This window comes from Girardinichthys multiradiatus, chromosome 5, assembly GCF_021462225.1.
Source record: "Girardinichthys multiradiatus isolate DD_20200921_A chromosome 5, DD_fGirMul_XY1, whole genome shotgun sequence".
In the NCBI taxonomy this organism is placed as follows: domain Eukaryota; kingdom Metazoa; phylum Chordata; class Actinopteri; order Cyprinodontiformes; family Goodeidae; genus Girardinichthys; species Girardinichthys multiradiatus.
In genome coordinates this window covers 637928-655790 of record NC_061798.1, presented here as the reverse complement: position 1 = coordinate 655790, position 17863 = coordinate 637928, and the positions used below count along the sequence as shown (strand labels likewise).

Below are 17863 nucleotides of genomic sequence, written 5' to 3'. Positions count from 1 at the left end.
GCAATCCTGGATCAAGACCCCAAAGGACCTACGAACAGTGGCTAACCCTGAAAGGATCAATCTCCTCAGAAACTGCATCTGTGTTGCGCTCTCAGACCCCGCATCTCTCATCCCTCTGGCGGTTCAACTTCCTTCCCCAGTAAAGATTTATTTAGCTGGTTTGAGAATATTATTTATTCCTCTGGTCTTGTCTTATCTCCCATCTTTTGTACAGTTAGTGTTTACCGGTCCAGGATCCCAAACCCATTTTATTCCAGAGAAAATAAAACTTTTAAACTTTCTGTTTGTTCTCCAGAGTTGCATGTGGGTCAGAGCTATAACAAACAAACAATATGACAACTTGAGGATTTGTTCCTCATTTCAACCATGTTTTGTATCTATATAGCAATACTCAATATAGAATCTCTAGCAGGAAAGTAATTTTTAACTCCAGCACTTCCTTCGAGCTTTAATAATGTAATGGATTGTAGAATGCACAACAATTACAAAACCAACCCATAACAAGGAACATGTACTGGTGCTGGTTATGCCCTCAGCTTCTGTTGATGACCGTGTGGGTAACTGTAGTCTGCATTTGGGGACACTTGTGGAGGAAATTGCCTCGCTAAAGACCAAAGTTCTGTTTAGAACTGTTTAGAATCACCATGGAAAAATGCTCATACAGTTAGAGCCCAAAAAACTAAGTCCAGACAAGCCACACAATTGTGGAGAAAAAACAAGACTTCACATGCACTATTACATTTATAAAGGTCTTCATATCTAGTATCAGGATATAAACAGGGCGAGGCAGTTGGATTTTTCTGAAATTACCAATGAAAACACAAATAATGCATGTACATTATTTACTATTGTTGACAGGCTGAAAAACCTCTCACTGACTTATCTAATGAGTCCTGCATTGACGTTGTGGATTTCTTTCCACCAGGTCTTTAAAAATAGTTTTAGCTTAAGTTCCTGTACTGATGACTAAACATTCTCCTGCAAGATTGCAAAATTCCTGATTCCATAAATTATGTCAAGTAGTTCAGGTCTTGAAGCAAAGCAGCATGTCAGTTTTGACCTGTTGGGGCTCAACGTTTAATGGAGAGGCATGACGATGAAATGATGCTTGAGGTGGATTTATTATCCATTTGTAGGTAATGTGTACAGCAACACCATCTTACACTGAAAGCAACTATCGGCCTTTTTTAGCCAGTCTACCCTGAGTTGTTAAAAGGAAAAAACCATAAAAGGGAATAATCAGAAAAAATGAAATAAATAATATTTACATAAAACTACCACAACGGACCGGCATTAAATAAATACAAATCATTACAACTTAACAAATCCAAAGTCAATCAAAAATAAGAAATTTAGCATAAATACTCCAAGCACTACCCTCCTTATCCCATTGGTTTGCTTGAAGAGCTTTTATGCAACATCTGGAGCGTGTCTCTCCGTTTTGCTGCCACTCCCTGCCGAGGAGTCAAACCAGGAAGAGGGTAGTGCTTTCAAATAAACTGGTATATTGTTAAATTAATAATTGAAACCCACAGATATGTAAGAAAACACAAATTAACATTTTTTATCTACACTCTCTTTATACAGAAAGGATGACCAGTCCCCCGGCTTCTCCAGAATGTTTCTAAAAATGTCTGAACGGAACTACAATAAAGAACTCAAACAACTCAAATGTTTGGTCTGTAACTTAATCGTACATCACATCAATAATCACATTTCATGAAGTAATGGGACTCCTGGTCTCTATTGCACAGCCCCAAACCCTCATAGTACCACCACCATGTTTAACTGTAAGTAAGACGGTGTGTTTCTTAAATGTTGTGTTACTTTTAGGTCAGATGTAACATGACACACACATTCGAAAAGGTTCGAGTTCTGTTTTGTCAGTCCATATAATATTTCCCAAAAGCCTTGGGGAACAAAAAAACTTTCTTTTTTTGGTAAATGTGAGATGGGCCTTTATTCTTTGTGGGTCAGCAGTGGTTTTGGCCTTGGAACTTTCCCATGGATGCCATGAGGCTAGTGAGATTTCCACTCTGCCTCCAGATCTATCAAACTTATCAAAGACAAGCAAGCTCAGGTGTCTCATTAAAGCTCAGTTAAATGTTGAAAACAAAGTAAAACTGATATACACAGCCTAAATATTTTTGTTAGGTGTTCTGTTCCTGATTTTTTAAGATGAAATGTCTGTGTTTTGGGGACTTATTCAAAAGAGCTACAGTTTTTGTTCTAACAAAGGCAGGTTTATTATTTATGATGATTTTGTATTTATTTAGATGACTTAGGCTACGTTCACACTGCAGGTCTTAATGCTCAATTCCGATTTTTTGGTGAAATCCGTTTTTTTGCGTGGTCTTTCACATTTCCAGATATATGTTACTTGTAGTGATCTCCTGTGTGAACGCATTCATACAACTTAAGTGTCCCGCATGCACAGTAGACGACGCAATGATGTCACATGTAGCGAGCATGCTTGGTGTTTGCGGAAGTAAATAAATGTTGGACTGTATCTTGCGAAGTTTAAGTTGTTTTACAACCGGAGCCAGCACATATACAACCATGTCTGCCATGGTTGTTGTTTTTCTTCCCGCTCCCGCGGAGCAGGACCCAGAATAGTGACGTTTGTCGAGTATCAATGACGTACAGGTCAGATGAATGCGACCTGACCGTACAGACAAAGGTTGCATTTGAAAAGATCAGATACGTATCGAATTTAGGACCACATATCCAGGACTACGTTCACACTGCAGGTCTTGATGCTCAATTCCAATTTTTTGGTGAAATCCGATTTTCTTGCATGATTGTTCACATTTCCAAATATATGTGACATGGAGTTCAAACGAAAATTCAGAATGAAAGATTTACCCTCGCCGCATCCATCGTCCAATGACTTCCCCGTGCATCTCCCGGCCTTCCAATCAGCATCCTGTCCGCCTGATTCATTATCCAATCACCTTCCGACACCTTGTTCTTAAAGGACCTTCGGCTGTGTTCCTCCTCGCTTGTCACCTGAGCTCATCCCTTCTCCACCCCACCTCCACCATCTTCCTTCACATCTACTCCTGGCTTTCTCGCTCCCTGGCCGCCAATCCACCACCAGTGTCAGATCAGGGGGAAGACATCTCTAAATCTAAGCCTTACAAATGTTCATCTTAGCTCATTTCATTCACAGCATTCATGTCTTCCTCCCAGGTCCGAGCGCCAAAGATATAATAACGTAATTTCACATCATTAAAACTTTTGTAATTGCCAGCCCTCTCTTTGTGAGTCTTTTCAGAATGAATTGTAGTGATCTCCTGTGTGAACCCTTTCATACAACTCAAGTGTCCCGCATGCGCACTAGACGACACAATGACGTCACACGTAGCGAGCGTGCTTAGTGTTTGCGGAAGTAAATAAATGTTGGACTGTATCTCGCGAGTTTTAAGTTGTTTTACAACCGGAGCCAGCACATTTCTGCCATGGTTGTTGTTTTTCTTCCCGCTTCCGCATAGCAGGACCCAGAATAGTGACGTTTGTCGAGTATCAATGATGTACAGGTCGAATGAATGCGACCTGGCCGTACAGACACTGGTCGCATTTGAAAAGATCAGATACGTATCAGATTTAGGACCACATATCCAAGTGGCCTGGGTCGCATTTGAAAAAATCGGATTTGTGTCGTTCAGACTGTCATGAAAAGTCTGGATACAGGTCGCATACGGGCAAAATAAATCGGATTTGGGTCACTTCAAGCTGCAATGTGAACGTAGCCTTATTCACTTTCATGGCAACAGAGCTATCTTTATGTTTAATTTGAGTTTAAATAATAAAATGCCTTAGAATGAAATGTTTAAAGTTAAGGAGAATAAATAAGAGGATTTTCATTTATTCCATAACAAAATGGCTCAGGGGGTACACAAGTTAAAAAAGTTAAAAAAGTTTGGGAACCACTGCTGTTGAGCTTTAGATGTTTTCCTGGATTGTTTTGTGAACTCCTGCTTAAATGTTGATGCGCTCATGAAGTTTTGATTGACAGCGCTTCCTTGGAAGGTTCACCAGTGCAGCATGTTTTTGGATTATGGCTCTCACTTTGATTTGCTGGCATCCCAAAGTCTTGCGGCTTTTGTAACTGTCAAACAGGGGTTGGACAATGAAATTGAAACACCTGGTTTTAGACCACAATAATTTATTAGTATGGTGTAGGGCCTCCTTTTGCGGCCAATACAGCGTCAATTCTTCTTGGGAATGACATATACAAGTCCTGCACAGTGGTCAGAGGGATTTTAAGCCATTCTTCTTGCAGGATAGTGGCCAGCTCACTACGTGATACTGGTGGAGGAAAACATTTCCTGACTCGCTCCTCCAAAACACCCCAAAGTGGCTCAATAATATTTAGATCTGGTGACTGTGCAGGCCATGGGAGATGTTCAACTTCACTTTCATGTTCATCAAACCAATCTTTCACCAGTCTTTCTGTGTGTACTGGTGCACCGCCTTCAGGATGCAATGTTTGAACCATTGGATGGACATGGTCCTCAAGAATGGTTCGGTAGTCCTTGGCAGTGACGCGCCCATCTAGCACAAGTATTGGGCCAAGGGAATGCCATGATATGGCAGCCCAAACCATCACTGATCCACCCCCATGCTTCACTCTGGGTGGTACGCTTCTTTGGGGCTTCTCCACACCGTAACTCTCTCGGATGTGGGGAAAACAGTAAAGGTGGACTCATCAGAGAACAATACATGTTTCACATTGTCCACAGCCCAAGATTTGCGATCCTTGCACCATTGAAACCGACGTTTGGCATTGGCATGAGTGACCAAAGGTTTGCCTATAGCAGCCCGGACGTGTATATTGACCCTGTGGAGCTCCCGACGAACAGTTCTGGTGGAAACAGGAGAGTTGAGGTGCACATTTAATTCTGGCGTGATTTGGGCAGCCGTGGTTTTATGTTTTTTGGATACAATCCGGGTTAGCACCCGAACATCCCTTTCAGACAGCTTCCTCTTGCGTCCACAGTTAATCCTGTTGGATGTGGTCCGTCCTTCTTGGTGGTATGCTGACATTACCCTGGATACCGTGGCTTTTGATACATCACAAAGACTTGCTGTCTTGGTCAGAGATGCGCCAGCAAGACGTGCACCAACAATTTGTCCTCTTTTGAACTCTGGTATGTCACCCATAATGTTGTGTGCATTTCAATATTTTGAGCAAAACTGTGTTCTTACCCTGCTAATTGAACCTTCACTCTCTGCTCTTGCTGGCACAATGTGCAATCAATGAAGCCTGGCTACCAGGCTGGTCCAATTTAGCCTTGAAACTTTCCACACTAAAATGACAGGTGTTTCAGTTTCATTGTCCAACCCCTGTATTTTATCCATTAGAGAGGATCTATTTAGATTATTTATTATATCTGCACATCAGGTAGTAAACAGGCCTGGGGTTGGATTGTTAAATTGAGCTAATTTTTCTAAAGAAAATGTAGTTCAAAAAACCAAACACAGATAAAATGTGTAAGGGGGCCAGCACTTTTCATGGCACTGTATGTCTTAACAGTGATGGGTCTAGAACGTCTTTCTTTGTATTACTGGATCTCAGTGCTGCGTTTCACAGAAATGATTTGAATATATTCATTGATAGACTGGAAAATAGGTGGGGTTTTCTGGGACTGTGAACAACTGGTTGAGATCTTATTTGGCAGACAGGGACTACTTTGTCTCATATTTTCTCAAAATAAACTTTTTAGTCCATATTGCTCATCCCTAACCACCACCCTGAGTGAGGAGTCCTGACCCAGAAGCCAGATTATCATCACAAGGTTATGTATTTCTGTAAGAAAATGTCTCTGCTCTTTTTTTAGCAAACAAATCTCAAAAAGAGCTTCAGCAGAAGAGCCCCACATTTGCTTCAACATATGTTCAACACCAAACTTTGCAGCTTACAAGTCCCAAACAAACCTAACTACTAAAACTCACCCTCAATAAGAATAAGGACAAAAAAATAAACTTTTGAATTTTAAATATCTGTGTAATCATGAAACAAAACAAATCGTTCTGACCAAACAGATGTTGAGCTTTTTCACATCATCATACCAAGCATGGTGTTCTCTGTCAGAGTTCAGATTCACTTCCAGAGTCTACAGCCCTTAAGCAAATTATCAACTCCAGCATATGTGCTTTATGCAAGCTGGAAGTAATCTGGATAATTGGAACTCTTTGAATAAAAAAACTAAACAAAGGTAACAGTGGGTTGTACCGGTAGGCAAAGTAAATTTGAATAATAAACTGAATTTGACTGCACTGTTTGATAATTAGGATCAATTACAATGTATGTATTTGACTTGGTTTCTGTATGATTCGATTAAATTGGCTTTGCTGTTGGGGTCATCCATTTTGGTCGGATAGACCAACTGGGCTGCACAGTTCGACATGCGCAGCTCAGCAGTTCTCGCAGCAATTGACATCGAAGCTGATGTCTTCTGAGCTATAAAAAGCTGAGGAAACAAAGTTTTCTATCGTGTCTCACGGGACAATGAAAGGGAGGCGCATATTTGGAATGACAAAAGCTTGCAGGTGAACTTTTCCTCCAGACAGCCATTCCTGGAAAAGCTTGAAAGCTGGAAATCTGTCTGATACAAGAAGATTAGAAGATTCATAACTGGTCGAAGACCATTAGACACACCAGGTGCAAGTGAAAACCCACAGAGGTTTATTTCCATAGACACCCCTTGTTTTTCAGTCGACTGCAATGGTTTCTCATATTTTTCCCGTTTTGGACGGATGAGAAGTTTACCGTTTTTGAGTTGATCACGGACGCGTGACACTCTGGTCCCTCCCCTCCTGTTCTTCTTCAGACCTACGATCCATCCTCAAGCCGGTGAAAAGAAATCAACATCAAAGTAATTTCATTCTTTATATTAAATTGAATAGATGTATTTAGAGGTCTGGGCAGGGTGAGGCATAGGTAAGGTGATTTAGAATCACCATGTCGGGGTTGTGGGTTCAGTGTGTATGTGTGTTTGTGTTTTTGTCTGCACTTTTGTTGTCAGTTTTCAGATGGTGCTGGGTGACGGGTGCAACTGATCTGCTGATTGCATTGGAAGAGTATTTAAGCAGGAGGCTGCCAGCGTGTTTGCCTTCAGTGGTAACAAGCTCAGCCACTTCTAAGCTATGCTTCATTCTTTGTCATTAAGCTGATGTTTATGTTCCTTCGCAGGCAGAAACCTGAATCTTCTGATCATTCTTCATTGAACTTTGACTTTGGTTCCAGAAGTTTCTGGACGATCAAGATTACCTATGTTTAGTGGATTTCGTTTGGATTTCGTTTCCAAGTACCAAGCTGGCAGCTTCCTGTTATCCTCCGTCTCCTGAACCAAGGCAGAAGCGTACCCTGTCCACCCTCCAACGCAAGTACCTGTACCTTGAATTAACTCCTGAACTCACCAGAACTCACTCTACAGCTCAAGTAAACCATCTGGATTTTCTCCGCTTCACACGCCTGGGTCCCGACTCCCTCTAACCCCTGGCGATCTGACTTCACTCACTTAGTAAGTCGTTCTACTATTAACATAATTACTTCTCGTTTATTCCTCAAGATTATAGTTCTTGTTTTCACCAGTTCTCCTTCCCCTCTTTCCATGCAGTTGGCGATTCTACCGTTCACGTTCCAGTATCACTTTGTAAATAAAACACCTTTCACTAATTCAGTTGTGCTTCTGAGTGTTCTTCTGTATGTGGGTCAGATCTATCTCAAACCAAATGACACACCAGTAGTTAATCCAAGGTATTAACTTGTTGCATGCAATATTGATTGAAGTGTTTTATGCTAAACTGTTTTGATTTGCTGTGCAAGTGTTGCTTGATCGCAGAGCGCGGATCCGATCAGCATAGTGCTCCTGTATGTTTTTGTCCAACTGATCCCAAATAAGACTGGAGTTAGAAGTTGGATTTCTAAAGGTTTTCCATTTAAAGCAGCCGTCTGTCAAAATAAGGTCAGAATTCCCCCACCAATTGGTGAAGCGGCTGATTAACAAGTGACATTTAGCGTGGTTTTGGTTAATTATCAATTATTAATGATAATTAACTAATTGTAATTAAGTGCTTTGAGCCCATAATCACAACACCAGAGGATATGTCTGATTTATATTTGTAAGCAATGATTTTTGGTTAAGAAAATTATTTTTCTGAATTATGATTTTTTATTATTATTTTTGATGAACATTCATTAGTCAGTAATTTATTAATCAATAATCTTGTTAAAAACAATATTGGCTGCTTTAATACATTTTTTTTCTGTTTCGTCAATGTAAAATAAAAACTAATCCTGTAAAACAAGCATTTTTATCATTCATGCTAAATTGAAATTTTAAGCTTTGATAGATTAATGAAAAAACAAATGAGTAAAGCAAAGTGAAACATATGGAAAAAAAAAATTTTCACCCCCCTCAGCCATTACAATTATTTATTATTATTGTTTAGTGGACTGTTTTAAATAACTCTCTCTAGTTGTCTGATTGTGACATTTAACAAAAAGCAAAAACAAAAAGAATAGACATGCGTGGACTTCCTATTTGAGATGAAAACAGATCAGCCATGACTAAATTCTTCCCTTGACTAGATCTTCATGGGTTTTGTTAAACAAAACTAAATTTCAAGGCATTACCATCAACAGTACATTGTAAGCTATGTTGTTGCAATGTTTCAATGCTGTCAATGAAACAAGTAGAATCATTAGCCCGAAGATTAATTTTTTTGTTTGTTTCTTATCAAAGAATAGCCATAGGATTCCACTTCAAGAATTCAGAGGGTGGGGATTGGTTAAAGACTCAAGAATTATGCTTTATGATTGTGTTAAAGTGATTAAAAAATAAAGCTGTATTCATTGACATTAAAAATACACAGAGCAGTAACAAAGTATGAATCAAGTCAGTATTATCACTTATGTATCATTTCCAAATGTACAAAAAAATCAGAAGCTGAAACCATCAATGCTGTCATGAAAATGAATCATGACACTTCTGAATCCTCTCTTCAAAATGATAAAAGCTACACTAGTATGAATGTGCATATGTGTGAGTATATGCTTTATATTTGTGTACAAGCAGAACATGAAGGAGGTGTCCTACCTCTGTGCAGGAGGAATGGTTTCGTGTAATCCCAGCTGGAGGTGTCATTGCGAACGACGTTCAGTCTGTTAGGCTGCAGGGGCGACAGAGCACAGCATCTCTGGGTGGGTGTGTGTGCATGGGCATAAGAATGCGTGTACAGGAGTACATGTTTATTGGATAATGTGAGTGTGTTTACCCGAGCATATTCGATCTTCAGTGTGCAGCAGCCGGAGTAAATGTCTGCTCCGTTTAGCGCCATTTTGGCTTTCTGAGCGTCTTCCACTGACTGAAATGTTACTTAATTTGTTAAGGATAATAAATCAATCAACCTTTATTTATAGAGCAATTTACAGACCCAAAGTGTGTTACTGGTCTATAAATAAAAAAATTAAGGAACAGCTAAAACAGTCAGTAAAAGAAAATAAAAGACTAAGACAAGACTAATAAGACTAATGAATGAGAACAACTCAAAAACCAAAATGATTCGTTGGAAACCCTTCCTAGTCATATCTCCAGCTAAGTTAACCACAATGTAATTAGTTTCAGCTGCCCACTTTGTTAAGAATAGTACTGTATAATTGTAGTCTATTTAGCAAAAGATATTCTAGTATATCTGCTTGAAAACCAGAAAATCAAACAGTGTTTGTTCTGTTAGTTTAGTTGTTAGACACCGCAGTCTTTGACCAATGACAGAAAGAGGACAGGAATAGGTTAAAAAGAGAGTTTGCTCATACAAAAAGCATGATAAAGGTCTATGACCATTCCCGCTCTATTTTTAGCTTGAAAGGTTGCCGGATATTACTAAGTGATTCGATGACATAACTTTTTCAGCCAGAGCCAGAGTTGTATATTCATATCTTTTTCAAGATCTGATTTTGAGTTCATACCGATTAAAACTGGATACCTTCTGTTCAAAGTAAAAAAAAAACATCTAAGCTAATTTCCCATCCAGCCATCCCTCCCTCCTCCCATCTTCTTCTCCAAGTCCATAAGAGCTGCACACACTACACTAAATTAAGAGCTTTGCTTTTCAACTCAGGATTTTTTTCACTATGACAAACTGGAGAAGAGTCCCCAAGTCCTCTTGTGTTCATGGTTTGACTTCTGCAAACAAAGAATATCACCATCTGTGTCCACCAATGTGCCCTCTGATTTCCACAGCAACAAGCATTGACCTTCAGGCTACAGCTCCTGCAAGCCACAGTCAATGGAAGACGTGACAATGCAGGATTCAAACTCTACCTCGCCATGTAAAGGAATATGAAAATAAGAGAAACTTCCACATCTGTGAATTGAACATATTTCAAATGGGATCCTCTGCCAGATGTTCCAAGTTCACCCCCACCACTCTTTTAGGTTAACCACGTCTGTCCAGCAACCTCCCCTCCTAGAGGTCCAACTCACCACCAAGTCATGATCAGTAGATAGCTCTGGCTCTCACTTTACCTGAGGTTCAAAAACAGACTGAATATCTGACCATCAGATTAAAAAAATTAATCATTAAGCTTCTCTCCAAAGTGGCTAGGTAACAAGTACCCTAATGAACCACCTTGAACCTCGAACATGATGTAAGTTATAGATATTCTATGCCTGGCACCATAGGCAGAAATCCCAAGGGGGACACAGGGGATGTGACCCCCCCATTCTGCAAAGTGGTTTGGTCAGCATGCCGTTTCCAACGGGTGGGGCTACTGGCAGCTCCTCTTGGCAACTTCGTGTTTCAGTGAGCGGTAGGCTCATCTGATGAGGAAACTGCACCAATTTGTAAAAGTCAGTCATTTATCACAGCACCTGTTCAGCGAGCACAAAATTGTAACATGAAAAGTGACATTTCTCTTGCTTTGTCCAAAATCAGCCTCTTTTTTTTATCAGTTCACTGGTTAAGTAAAACCTGACTACCACTAAACTAGTATCTTTCAACTAAACAACAACATGCTAGCTTAAAGAATTTGTCACCTTGATAAACAAAGCAGCAAAGTCTACTAGTGTGTTCAGGCAACTACAGTGCCTTGCGAAAGTACTCGGCCCCCTTGAACTGGTCAACCTCTTGCCACATTTCAGGCTTCAAACATAAAGATATAAAATTCTAATTTTTTGTGAAGAATCAACAACAAGTGGGACACAATCGTGAAGTGTAATGAAATTTATTGGATGTGTCAAACTTTTTTAACAAATAAAAAACTGAAAAGTGGGGTGTGCAATATTATTCGGCCCCCTTTACTTTCAGTGCAGCAACTCACTCCAGAAGTTCAGTGAGGATCTCTGAATGATCCAATGTTGTCCCAAATGACTGATGATGATAAATAGTATCCACCTGTGTGTAATCAAGTCTCCGTATAAATACACCTGCTCTGTGATAGTCTCAAGGATCTATTCAAAGCGCAGAGAGCATCATGAAGACAAAGGAACACACCAGGCAGGTCCGAGATACTGTTGTGGAGAAGTTTAAAGCCGGATTTGGATACAAAAAGATTTCCCAAGCTTTAAACATCTCAAGGAGCACTGTGCAAGCAATCATATTGAAATGGAAGAAGTATCAGACCACTGCAAATCTACCAAGACCCAGCCATCCCTCTAAACTTTCATCCCGAACAAGGAGAAGACTGATCAGAGATGCAGCCAAGAGGCCCATGATCACTCTGGATGAACTGCAGAGATCTACAGCTGAGGTGGGAGAGTCTGTCCATAGGATAACAATCAGATGTACACTGCACAAATCTGGCCTTTATGGAAGAGTGGCAAGAAGAAAGCAATTTCTCAAAGATATCCATAAAAAAGTCTCGTTTAAAGTTTGCCAAAAGCCACCTGGGAGACACACCAAACATGTGGAAGAAGGTGCTCTGGTCAGATGAAACCAAAATCGAACTGTTTGGCCACAATGCAAAACGATATGTTTGACGTAAAAGCAACACAGCTCATCACCCTGAACACACCATCCCCACTGTCAAACATGGTGGTGGCAGCATCATGGTTTAGGCCTGCTTTTCGTCAGCTTGGACAGGGAAGATGGTCAAAATTGATGGGAAGATGGATGGGGCCAAATACAGGACCATTCTGGAAGACAACCTGTTGGGAGTCTGCAAGAGACCTGAGACTGGGACGGAGATTTATCTTTCAACAAGACAACAACCCAAAACATAAAGCCAAATCTACAATGGAATGGTTCACAAATAAACGTATCCAGGTGTTGGAATGGCCAAGTCAAAGTCCAGACCTGAATCCAATCGAGAATCTGTTGAAAGAACCGAAGACTGCTGTTCACGAACGCTCTCCATCCAACCTCACTGAGCTCGAGCTGTTTTGCAAGGAAGAATGGGCAAGAATTTCAGTCTCTCGATGTGCGAAACTGATAGAGACATACCCCAAGCGACTTGCAGCTGTAATTGCAGCAAAGGGTCGCACTACGAAGTATTAACGCAAGGGGGGGCGAATAATATTGCACGCCCCATTTTTCCGTTTTTTATTTGTTAAAAAAGTTTGACACATCCAATAAATTTCATTCCACTTCACGATTGTGTCCCACTTGTTGTTGATTCTTCACAAAAAATTAGAATTTTATATCTTTATGTTTGAAGCCTGAAATGTGGCAAGAGGTTGAAAAGTTCAAGGGGGCCGAGTACTTTGGCAAGGCAGTGTAGCTTTAAAAAATGTGACAAAGAGACTAACTTTCTAGCAAGCTCCCTGAGGTTGTGTAATATCTTGTGTGTGTTAAAACAACTAATAACTCAATCAGAATAATGTAAAGCAAGAGTATTTTATAATACTTATACCGTACAGGCCTCTGTACTCCGCAGTTTTAATTCAATTCAATTCAGTTTTATTTATAAAGCGCCAATTCTCAACACATGTCGTCTCAAGGCGCCTTACAAAGTTAAATCGAATAATACAGAATTCAAGTCAGGTACATACATTCCAATTAATTCTAACAGTGCAGACAGATTCGGTTTATTATTCAAATTGGTTAAAACGTTTTCTATTTAAGGAAATCCAACAGATTGCATCGAGTCAGTGACATGCAGCATTCACTATTCCTGGATGAAGCAACAGGGGACAGTCACTGGCATTGACTTTGCAGCAATCTCTCATACTGGGCATGCATGTAGCAACAGTGGAGAGGAAAACTCCCTTTTAAAAGGAAGAAACCTCCAGCAGAACCAGACTCACTGTGAGCGGCCATCTGCCACGACATAGAATGCTCCCCGGGCGCTGCACAATGGCATCCCACTGTTCCCTGTAAGGGATAAATGCAGAGGACAAATTTTGTTGTAATGTACATGTGCAATGACCAATAAAGATGATTATTATTATTTTTATTTATTTTACAGTTAAAATGCTTGTGTCAATAAACTATCACTAATAAACCCTGGTGTACATTCTCGGTCATCCAGGCAGTGGTGCCCCCAGAAATGTTTCACAGGCGGGTCACATGGGGCCATTAAAAATCTCAGGGTGGCACACCAAAATCAAAACCAATGACTGATGTCAAAAAATACTGTGATGTACTATTAATGGGCACTACAAAAACCTATCAGAGACCATTTGGCGACTGTGGCTCAGTAGGAAGAGTAGTTGTCTTGCAATCAGAAGGTTGTGGGTTCGATTCCAGCTTCCTCCTGCCATATGTCAATGTGCCCCTGGGCAAGGCACTTAACCTCAAGTTGCCTACCGATCTGCGTATCAGTGTATGAATGTGTGAGCATTAGTGAGTGCAATTGGGTGAATGTGGCTCTAGTGGCCTGTGGGTCTGAGTGTGAGCACGCTTGTGTATACAAGGTTTATCCATCAAAATCTGCAATAGTGAGTGTGAGGAGCCATAGACCTGGCCCCCTGGACCTGGGACAGATACGGAGGAGATCTGAGCCACAGACATCTAAAGGCCACCCAGAGCACAGGAACCCCAGGAGAACCACCGCCAGGACTACGCAACCCCCCCAGAGAAGAGCAGGGGAGAGTCCCAGAGGAACCACACAGCAGCCACAATGCAGAAGCCCCAGGGAGCTGCGGCGACAAGCCCACAGGCCCCGCCAGCAGCAGTCTACACCTGAGAAGATCCAGCCATGGACCCAGAGATCTGAGACCCCAGGACATATTGCTCCCCATGCAGAGGCCAGATAGAGCCCAGGGGACTAGGCACCAGCAAGCAGTCACTGGGAGTGAGCCAGCACACACCAAACCACCCAACCCTGGACACCGAGAACCACAAGTACACCAGCGGGCAGAGACGGAGCCACACCCACATAGCGCAAGCTCCACACACAGCAACCCCGTCGCATCCTGCTCCCACCACACAGGCCAACCTCTCCAGGCCGAGCACAACCCGCCAGCCCCACCCACCCGACCGCCAACCGCAGCCCACCACCTGGCCGGGAGCCAGAACCACAGAATGAAGCATTGGAGGAAGGCCACCACAGCATGCCAAGGACCGGGCACCCCGCCAACCCCACACCCCTGAGGTGCCCCAGACTGTACACCCCGCTGCACAAAGCAGGCCAGCGGGCTGGCCAGCCCCTCCACCAAAGCGAAGCCACATCTCAATCAACACTGCACAGCCAAGACACCCTCACCAGAGCCTGGAGCCCCCCCAACCGACGGACAGGGCACCGAAGCCAGGGACCGAGATCCAAGGAAATCCAAGCGAGAGAGCCGAAAAGCCAGCCCCAGCACCAGACAACTCCCAAGAACCCAACCCCAACCTCAGCCTAGATCCCAACCAAAACCTTTACTGGTTTCTTTAACAAGCACGTTTTTGTACAGAGGTGCGTATTTTTATGGTTCTCCAAAAAAAAAATAGAAGAAAATAACAAAAGACAAATTATAACTCAATGTAATCAGAACTTCTCATATCAGTAGATGACATGAATATTACGCCCATGTGATATCTTGTGAGCGTAACTAATAGACCCAGAGGCCTTTATTGTAGCCTAAATTATATTTGGTAACAAATGAAATATACTGTTTTATCCTTACTCCAGTCCTGTATTTTATTCATTTATGATGTGGAGATCAAGTTAGAAAAAGGCAACTATATAAAAAAAAGTCACCACGTCAAGGTAAAAACCTAGCTTTGTTAGCTGTGTCTTCTCTTAAGTAAAAAGAGCTATCAGAAGATGTCCAGAACCACAAACCTAATTAAAAAATTATCCTTATAGAACAGTACACAACTCATCAGTCTTATTGGTACACACTGTCAAAGCTACTACATAAACTGCATAAAAACTCTGACAATTCTCAGTGCTCACACTGTGTTCATGACATACTCACAAGCCGACTGCACCTCTAGTGGCGAGCTCAAAAACTGCATCACAGTGCTGCCTTCAGAACATAGCTTTACATTGTCATAAATTCAAAATAAAGTAAAATAAACTAGATAATATGTACCACCTTTATATAGATGCAACGTTCGTCAAGGGTGCAAAACGTCTGCAAACATGTGAACAATAGGTCTCACTGGTGGAATGCCGCTAGCTGGAGTATTTCTCCCTTCCCTTCACTGGGTCCCTGTTAAATCCAGAATAGAATTTAAAATTCTCCTTCTCACATATAAAGCCCTTAATATTCAAGCTAGTGTCTAAAAGTAGAATGGGAGGCAGGTCCGTTAGTTATCGGGCTCCTCTCCCATGGAACCAACTCCAGTTTTAAGCTAGTCTTAAAACTTCCCTTTTTGATAAAGCTTATAGTTAGAGTGGCTTAGGTTATCCTGAAATAATTCTGGGGTTATGCTGCTATAGGCTTAGGCTGCTGGAGGACAATTTTGTGTTATTTCAGCTTTTAACTCCATGTGTCCTGTCTGTTTTTTCTTTTTCTAGAAGCTACATCTGGCCTGGCTCTGTGTTTAGCTGTGGCACCTTCCTGGAGGAGGGCATGGGCTGAGCTGCAGCTGCCAATAACCTAATGCTCACCTTATCCACATGATACACTTGGCCCTGTCTTTCAGTGTTTAACCCTGTCTCTCCTAGACATAGCTACTGGCTGAGCTACTACCATTCATGTTTTGCTTTTCTTTTCCATAGAAAGTACTCCGAGATCAGTGCTTCTGTGTTCTTTTTGTGTCTCTGCTCTGTTCTCTCAAACCTCCAGTCGGTTTCTTCCTGTTAAAAATGAGTTTTTCCTTCCACTAGCGCTACATGCATGCTCAGTATGAGGGATTGCAGCAAAGTCAATGCAAACTACTGTCTTCTATCACTACATGCTCATCCAGGAGGAGTGAATGCTGCAAGTCACTGACTTGATGCAACCTGCTGGGTTACTTTTTAACCCATTTGAATAATAAACTGAATTTGACTGCACTGTTAGATAATTAGTATCTTTTGGAATGTATGTATCTGACTTGAAATCTGTATGATTCAATTGAATTCACTTTGCAAAGTGCATTGAGACAAAATGTGTTGTGAATTGTGTTCTTAAAATAAACTGAATTGAATTGATCTTTGCATTCGTTTTAAAGGGAACATACTAGACACAGCAACATAACTGACAGACACCATCAGACTTTCATTAGACAGAAAAGGCTAATAAAATTACTTCAACTCTAATAAAATTACTTCAACTCTATGGTGGCATAACACTGCTAAAATCCCACGATTTAAAAAAAAAGATCCAAGCGAGGGCAATACAGTTCCGTCCGCGCGTAAATGAGATCCGCAGGCATGAGCGAGCAGGGTTTCTCTTCTCCCACGCAAGCGAGGGAGCAGGGTTTTTGTTCCTTTTTGGTAGTGGGTGGGCGGATCCAGTCGGTGTCACATTGCTACACATGACTGATTAAAGTCCGTCCTCTGTGATTGGCCAAGACGAAGAACAATGGTACGTTCAATTTGTACTTGGAATTTCTGTACTACTTTTCATTAAAGCAATGCATTCAATGCCCCATGCATTGCATGGCAGGCACCTATTACTATGCACCTCTAAACTGGACTCTTTATTTATTTTTCTTCCGTCTCCGTTAATGCGGCCCGAACCGCAGCGTGCACCCCCACAATATATACATCAAAACGACCGGCTCGGTCCCGTGAGGTGTGCTATTACTTTATTGGCGTTTCGAGTTACCATGGCGACGTAATTAACGAAAAACCACCCCCCAAAATCCCCATAGTAATGAATGGAGTCAGGGGCGAAGGAATCCTCAAAATTCACTGTTTTTGAGGCTCTACTGTATCACCATACTTTCACCTAGAAACACAGTTTGACTTTCAGTTTGTAGGAAAATCTGCCGGCTCTTCAGAAATGAAAACGGTTTGTTGATAACTGCTACGGTTTCTCTAAAATTAGACTCCAAGCGACACAAAGTTTCGAGAAAATCACACTCTTAACAGTGGAGATGGCAGTTACTAGAGTGTAAAAAGAGGGGATTTTTTCAGGAAAAAATTAGTTTCAACTGGCACTCACGGCCACAGATTTCGCTCTAAAGTCACAATTTTCGGTCAGTTTGTAGGGCTGGGCCTCTGCTTTCACACAATAACTTTAAAATTGTTCCAAGTCTCATAGTTGTCTGTCAAACACCCCTCGATCGCCAAGAGTCGGTAGATTTCTGTAGGCCTTCTCCCATGTATTTTCAATGAGAGCTTAACCTGTAATCCATGAGTGACACCATTTATTTCCATAATCAAATTTTATACTGTGAATGACATAGAGCTATGAAAATCTCCATGATTGGGGACGAGGGATCGCTGTCGCCCACAGTTTAACAATTATTCAAATACCATGTACGGTTTCCGAGATATTAGACTTTGTTCGGGAGCATGTTCAGGCATTTTTGTCTTTTTCCCCATTTTCCCTCT

The 17863-nt window shown here is 41.5% G+C and overlaps 1 protein-coding gene across 5 annotated transcripts in view; it reads right to left on the bottom strand.

The window, feature by feature from the left end:
* The window catches only part of LOC124868729 (heterogeneous nuclear ribonucleoprotein L-like), a 103812-nt gene that overhangs the window by 19730 nt on the left and 66219 nt on the right, over positions 1–17863 (bottom strand). For all 5 annotated transcript variants that reach the window (XM_047366256.1, XM_047366255.1, XM_047366253.1 and 2 more), the window contains 2 exons: positions 9286–9382; positions 9108–9180 (listed from right to left, as the gene is read on the bottom strand). In XM_047366256.1, the coding sequence (XP_047222212.1) occupies positions 9108–9180; positions 9286–9382 (170 nt within the window). The remainder of the gene's footprint in view (positions 1–9107; positions 9181–9285; positions 9383–17863) is intronic.